The following is an 8,200-nucleotide window of genomic DNA, read 5'->3' on the forward strand; positions in this document are numbered from 1 at the left end:
GAACTATAGTCTAGACTGTCCATTACACAAACCTACAGAACTATAGTCTAGACTGTCCATTACACAAACCTACAGAACTATAGTCTAGACTGTCCATTACACAAACCTACAGAACTATAGTCTAGACTGTCCATTACACAAACCTACAGAACTATAGTAGTCTAGACTGTCCATTACACAAACCTACAGAACTATAGTCTAGACTGTCCATTACACAAACCTACAGAACTGAAGTCTAGACTGTCCATTACACAAACCTACAGAACTATAGTCTAGACTGTCCATTACACAATCCTACAGAACTATAGTCTAGACTGTCCATTACACAAACCTACAGAACTATAGTCTAGACTGTCCATTACACAAACCTACAGAACTATAGTCTAGACTGTCCATTACACAAACCTACAGAACTATAGTCTAGACTGTCCATTACACAAACCTACAGAACTATAGTCTAGACAGTCCATTACACAAACCTACAGAACTAAAGTCTAGAGACTGTCCATTACACAAACCTACAGAACTATAGTCTAGACTGTCCATTACACAAACCTACAGAACTATAGTCTAGACTGTCCATTACACAAACCTACAGAACTATAGTAGTCTAGACTGTCCATTACACAAACCTACAGAACTATAGTAGTCTAGACTGTCCATTACACAAACCTACAGAACTATAGTCTAGACTGTCCATTACACAAACCTACAGAACTATAGTCTAGACTGTCCATTACACAAACCTACAGAACTATAGTCTAGACTGTCCATTACACAAACCTACAGAACTATAGTCTAGACTGTCCATTACACAAACCTACAGAACTATAGTCTAGACTGTCCATTACACAAACCTACAGAACTATAGTCTAGACTGTCCATTACACAAACCTACAGAACTATAGTCTAGACTGTCCATTACACAAACCTACAGAACTATAGTCTAGACTGTCCATTACACAAACCTACAGAACTATAGTCTAGACTGTCCATTACACAAACCTACAGAACTATAGTCTAGACTGTCCATTACACAAACCTACAGAACTATAGTCTAGACTGTCCATTACACAAACCTACAGAACTATAGTCTAGACTGTCCATTACACAAACCTACAGAACTATAGTCTAGACTGTCCATTACACAAACCTACAGAACTATAGTCTAGACTGTCCATTACACAAACCTACAGAACTAAAGTCTAGACTGTCCATTACACAAACCTACAGAACTATAGTCTAGACTGTCCATTACACAAACCTACAGAACTATAGTAGTCTAGACTGTCCATTACACAAACCTACAGAACTATAGTAGTCTAGACTGTCCATTACACAAACCTACAGAACTATAGTCTAGACTGTCCATTACACAAACCTACAGAACTATAGTCTAGACTGTCCATTACACAAACCTACAGAACTATAGTCTAGACTGTCCATTACACAAACCTACAGAACTATAGTCTAGACTGTCCATTACACAAACCTACAGAACTATAGTCTAGACTGTCCATTACACAAACCTACAGAACTATAGTCTAGACTGTCCATTACACAAACCTACAGAACTAAAGTCTAGACTGTCCATTACACAAACCTACAGAACTATAGTCTAGACTGTCCATTACACAAACCTACAGAACTATAGTAGTCTACAGACTGTCCATTACACAAACCTACAGAACTATAGTAGTCTAGACTGTCCATTACACAAACCTACAGAACTATAGTCTAGACTGTCCATTACACAAACCTACAGAACTATAGTCTAGACTGTCCATTACACAAACCTACAGAACTGAAGTCTAGACTGTCCATTACACAAACCTACAGAACTAAAGTCTAGAGACTGTCCATTACACAAACCTACAGAACTATAGTCTAGACTGTCCATTACACAAACCTACAGAACTATAGTCTAGACTGTCCATTACACAAACCTACAGAACTATAGTCTAGACTGTCCATTACACAAACCTACAGAACTATAGTCTAGACTGTCCATTACACAAACCTACAGAACTAAAGCAGTCTCTAGAGAAATTAATATTGAACCTACCCAGTCAAACCCAGAAAACCAAGAGTTAAGAAAGAAAGAAAGATGAAGAGAAAAGATGACTATTGCACCTACCCAATCTATTGTCGTTGTTCCCAAAGTCCAGTAAGTATTTAACTACATGGTAGTTATTCCAGACGTACAGCAGGTTGTCTCTGGGATTGTAGTCCACTGCTGCTATGTACTGGTAAGAGTTAGGGAACGGGATGGACACGAAGGTTTCTTTACTCTGGGTGGTACTGTACATATAATCTATCTTATTCCCCGTCGCCTCGTTGTCATCGTCCTCGTAGACGGTTTTTACCACGTAGAGCACGCCACACACCATGAAGGCGTTGGAGGCGGTTCGTTTGTCGTAGGTGGTATCCCAGGACCCTTCGATGCGGAGCGTGTAGGGGTTAAGCTGCGAGACCACGATGCGTCCGTTGTTCGTCTCCGTGGCGTACAAAACCCAGAGGCCGATTTCGTCGACAGCGAGGTCGATGTCCGACTTGCCGCCCCAGCGGTACGGCGATGTGTCGTGGTAGTTGGCGTTGGCGATGATGGCCTCGCCGCTCTTGATCCGCGTGCGCAGGTCGAACTTGACGATGTTGCGCGTCCGCTCCTTGTTGAAGAATAAAGCTCCGTCGTAGACCACGAAGCCTGTCCCGTCGACGCGGTGAGGGAGCTTGTACGTGGTCGTCGGTCGTCCTGTAACAATATCATTAAAATACATTTTATCTTAAGCGATTTTCAAAACACAAGGGAAATTTCCCAGACACAGATTAATTCTAGTTCAGCACTAAAAACCAATATTCTCTATTTAAAGAGCTTGTTAGGTCACCCGTGATACAAGTCAGTATCCGACGTCCATCCATGTCTGAGGAAGTCAGGAGACAATGTGGAAACTGGCCACTAGGGGCAACAGTAAGCGCTGTTAGCTTCAAGCAGGTTTTGATTTTGCTAGGTCGTTGTAACAATCTGCCTCTGGTGCAAAAAGTTGCATTTTAGAATGCAGCAACAGAAAGTTGTTTTTGAGAATTTTGTTTTAAGCCCAAATCCCAAACCTTAACCCTAACCCTATCCCAAACCTTAACCCTCACCTTAACCACCTGGAGTTAATAACTTGACCTTAACCCTAACCCTAACCCCCAAACCTTAACCCTCACCCTATCCCTAACCCTATCCCAAACATTAACCCTCACCGTAACCCTAACCCTATCCCAAACCTTAACCCTCACCCTAACCCAAACCTTAACCCTCACCTTAACCACCTGGAGTTGATAACTTAACCTTAACCCTAACCCCCAAACCTTAACCCTCACCTTAACCACCTGGAGTTGATAACTTAACCTTAACCCTAACCCTACCCTTAACCCTCACCCTATCCCAAACCTTAACCCTCACCTTAAACACTTGGAGTTAATAACTTAGCCTTAACCCTCACCCTAACCTTAACCCTAACCCTATCCCAAACCTTAACCCTAACCCTATCCCAAACCTTAACCCTCACCTTAACCATTTGGAGTTAATAACTTAACCTTAAACAATTTGACATTTGCAACAACTTTGAAATTTGACGTTTCAGACACATGGATAAACGTGTAATTTTGACGTGACAATGTGAAAGCTAGTTGGGGAAACTGGGCCCTTAAAGTCACTTTACATTAGCAAGTTCAATAAAAAAACAGCAATAAAATCCAACATTAAAATAAAATCCATCTGAAATAGATGGTAATAAAATGTTGACCTGCGATGAAGTCCTCTTTGGAGGAGTACTCTGTGAGCGTGTCAGTGCGGTAGGGAGTCCAGGGCATGTAGTATATCTTATCCGAGGCCTGGAATGGATCTTTACACCAGGCTCCTGACTGGTGGTCTGACTCAAACAGGTGTTCACTCTGGTACACGCCTCGTAGGATACCTGGACACAGGAACACTGCAGAGGGAGGAGGAGGAGAGAGAAAATGTGATCATTTATTAATCGATCCATCCAATGTGTTGATGGTGCATTTACTGAGACGAAGGCTTGTCATCTGTTTACAGTATCGAGGTTTTCATTGATGATATATCTAAAGTGCATGTAGGCTAGTTTACTGCTCATTATTCTCTATGTGTATTTCCATGTATTCTCACTGTGTATTTCCATGTATTCTCACTGTGTATTTCCATGTATTCTCTATAAGTATTTCCATGTATTCTCACTGTGTATTTCCATGTATTCTCTATAAGTATTTCCATGTATTCTCACTGTGTATTTCCATGTATTCTCTATAAGTATTTCCATGTATTTTCACTGTGTATTTCCATGTATTCTCTATAAGTATTTCCATGTATTCTCACTGTGTATTTCCATGTATTCTCTATAAGTATTTCCATGTATTCTCACTGTGTATTTCCATGTATTCTCTATAAGTATTTCCATGTATTCTCACTGTGTATTTCCATGTATTCTCTATAAGTATTTCCATGTATTCTCACTGTGTATTTCCATGTATTCTCTATAAGTATTTCCATGTATTCTCACTGTGTATTTCCATGTAAGTGTTTTCCTCTGAGTTTCAGGTACGTTTAAAAACTGTTTTAACTGTATAATTGTTGTTCCTAAAATAAAATCAATCTGTCTGCCTGCCAGCCATCCAGCCATCCAGCCAGCCATCCAGCCATCCAGCCAGCCATCCAGCCAGCCAGCCAGCCATCCAGCCAGCCATCCAGCCAGCCAGCCATCCAGCCAGCCAGCCATCCAGCCATCCAGCCATCCAGCCAGCCAGCCAGCCAGCCATCCAGCCATCCAGCCATCCAGCCAGCCAGCCATCCAGCCAGCCAGCCATCCAGCCATCCAGCCAGCCAGCCAGCCAATCAATCAATCAATCAATCAATCAATCAATCAATCAATCAATCAATCAATATGTTCTGAATAGGGCTGTGTATGTGTTGTTGTGAGATAAGAGGAGTCAATAAATTAGTAGCAGGTATTCTGGGTCCGGGAAACCAGCCCAAAATGTCTTCTATGTGCTAACAGTAGCTAGTCTACTACTAGTGTTATATACTGGGTTACTCAGAGGCTGCCTGTGCAGCTATTTCATACTCCTAATGCCAACTAAACAACTGTACTGTTTACTGTCAATGTGCTGTATGCTGTTTTGTATTGTATCTCTACAGACCCTGACTTTTCCTATGGCCATTTTATGTGTGTCTGTTATCTAAGATATTAATAGATATATTTAATAACACCCAGGGTTATTATGTGTCTGTTATCTAAGATATTAATAGATATCTATAATAACACTCAGGGTTATTATGTGTCTGTTATCTAAGATATTAATAGATATCTTTAATAACACTCAGGGTTATTATGTGTCTGTTATCTAAGATATTAATAGATATCTTTAATAACACCCAGGGTTATTATGTGTCTGTTATCTAAGATATTAATAGATATCTTTAATAACACCCAGGGTTATTATGTGTCTGTTATCTAAGATATTAATAGATATCTTTAATAACACCCAGGGTTATTATGTGTCTGTTATCTAAGATATTAATAGATATCTTTAATAACACCCATGGTTATTATGTGTCTGTTATCTAAGATATTAATAGATATCTTTAATAACACCCAGGGTTATTATGTGTCTGTTATCTAAGATATTAATAGATATCTTTAATAACACCCAGGGTTATTATGTGTCTGTTATCTAAGATATTAATAGATATCTTTAATAACACTCAGGGTTATTGTGTCTGTTATCTAAGATAATAATATATATATCTTAGAGACTCAGGGTTATTATGTGTCTGTTATCTAAGATATTAATAGATATATCTTAGAGACTCAGGGTTATTATGTGTCTGTTATCTAAGATATTAATATATATATCTTAGAGACTCAGGGTTATTATGTGTCTGTTATCTAAGATATTAATATATATATCTTAGAGACTCAGGGTTATTATGTGTCTGTTATCTAAGATATTAATATATATATCTTAGAGACTCAGGGTTATTATGTGTCTGTTATCTAAGATATTAATATATATATCTTAGAGACTCAGGGTTATTATGTGTCTGTTATCTAAGATATTAATAGATATATCTTAGAGACTCAGGGTTATTATGTGTCTGTTATCTAAGATATTAATATATATATCTTAGAGACTCAGGGTTATTATGTGTCTGTTATCTAAGATATTAATAGATATATCTTAGAGACTCAGGGTTATTATGTGTCTGTTATCTAAGATATTAATAGATATCTCTTAGAGACTCAGGGTTATTATGTGTCTGTTATCTAAGATATTAATATATATATCTTAGAGACTCAGGGTTATTATGTGTCTGTTATCTAAGATATTAATAGATATCTCTTAGAGACTCAGGGTTATTATGTGTCTGTTATCTAAGATATTAATAGATATCTCTTAGAGACTCAGGGTTATTATGTGTCTGTTATCTAAGATATTAATATATATATCTTAGAGACTCAGGGTTATTATGTGTCTGTTATCTAAGATATTAATATATATATCTTAGAGACTCAGGGTTATTATGTGTCTGTTATCTAAGATAATAATATATATATCTTAGAGACTCAGGGTTATTATGTGTCTGTTATCTAAGATATTAATATATATATCTTAGAGACTCAGGGTTATTATGTGTCTGTTATCTAAGATATTAATATATATATCTTAGAGACTCAGGGTTATTATGTGTCTGTTATCTAAGATATTAATAGATATCTCTTAGAGACTCAGGGTTATTATGTGTCTGTTATCTAAGATATTAATAGATATATCTTAGAGACTCAGGGTTATTATGTGTCTGTTATCTAAGATATTAATAGATATCTCTCAGATGAGAAGAAGAAACATCAAGTGTTTTTCTCATTCCCTCCCTCTTCTGTTCCCATCAATCTCTCCCTCCCTCTTCTGTTCCCATCTGTCTCTGCCTCCCTCCTCTGTTTCTATCCCTCTCCCTGCCTCCCTCTGTTCCCATCAATCTCTCCCTCTTCTGTTCCCATCTGTCTCTGCCTCCCTCCTCCGTTTCTATCCCTCTCCCTGCCTCCCTCTGTTCCCATCAATCTCTCCCTCCCTCTGTTCCCATCCCTCTCTCCCTCCCTCTGTTCCCAACCCTTCCTCTGTTCTCTGTTGCTATCCCTCCCTCCCTTCCTCCCTTCCTCTCTCTCCTCCCTCCTCTGTTACCATCCTTCTCTCCTCTCATCCCTTCTCTCTTACCATCCCTCTCTCCTCTCTCTCCTCCTCCTCTCTTCGCTCTCCTCCTCCTCTGTTACCATCCCTCTCTCTTCTCTCTCTTCCTCCTCTGTTACCATCCCTCTCTCTTCTCTCTCCTCCTCTGATACCATCCTTCTCTTCTCTCTCCTCCTCTGATACCATCCTTCTCTTCTCTCTCCTCCTCTGATACCATCCTTCTCTTCTCTCTCCTCCTCTGATACCATCCTTCTCTTCTCTCTCCTCCTCTGATACCATCTCTCTCTCTCCTTATCTTTTCTTCCTTCTCTCCCTCCTAATTAGTCTCATACCGCTCTCTCCTTCTATTTATATTTTTGTCAGAAAACTGCTGAGACACACACACACGCACGCACGCACGCACGCACGCACACACACACACACACACACACACACACACACACACACACACACACACACACACACACACACACACACACACTGCTGAGTGCATTAGTGTCTAACTAACAGTCTTTTATTCCCTGCTGGTTTTATGAGATTGTTCCGGTAATTCCTTTCCCACACCGGCCGTTATTTTACAGAGTCGGAAAACAGGGAACACTGGGATTGTGTTTTATGATTTATGTGTGTGTGGCTCTGTGTGTGTGTGGCTCTGTGTGTGTGTGTGTGTGTGTGTGTGTGTGTGTGTGTGTGTGTGTGTGTGTGTGTGTGTGTGTGTGTGTGCTCTGTGTGTGTGTGTGTGTGTGTAGCTCTGTGTGTGTGTGTGTGTGTGTGTGTGTGTGTGTGTGTGTGTGTGTGTGTGTGTGTGTGTGTGTGTGTGTGTGTGTGTGTGTAGCTCTGTGTGTGTAGCTCTGTGTGTGTAGCTCTGTGTGTGTGTGTGTGTGTGTGTGTGTGTGTGTGTGTGTGTGTGTGTGTGTGTGTGTGTGTGTGTGTGTGCTCTGTGTGTGTGTGT

At 39.8% G+C, this 8,200-nt stretch overlaps 1 protein-coding gene across 1 annotated transcript in view; it reads right to left on the minus strand.

The window, feature by feature from the left end:
• The window catches only part of adgrl3.1 (adhesion G protein-coupled receptor L3.1), a 284,567-nt gene that overhangs the window by 145,394 nt on the left and 130,973 nt on the right, over nucleotides 1–8,200 (minus strand). Inside the window, exons 5-6 of the mRNA XM_082978635.1 lie at nucleotides 3,792–3,977; nucleotides 2,138–2,752 (exon numbers count right to left, since the gene is read on the minus strand). Of these exons, the coding sequence (XP_082834761.1) occupies nucleotides 2,138–2,752; nucleotides 3,792–3,977 (801 nt within the window). The remainder of the gene's footprint in view (nucleotides 1–2,137; nucleotides 2,753–3,791; nucleotides 3,978–8,200) is intronic.

The sequence above is a fragment of the Salmo salar genome, chromosome 08 (assembly GCF_965601325.2).
Source record: "Salmo salar chromosome 08, fSalSal1, whole genome shotgun sequence".
Taxonomy (NCBI): Eukaryota; Metazoa; Chordata; class Actinopteri; order Salmoniformes; family Salmonidae; genus Salmo; species Salmo salar.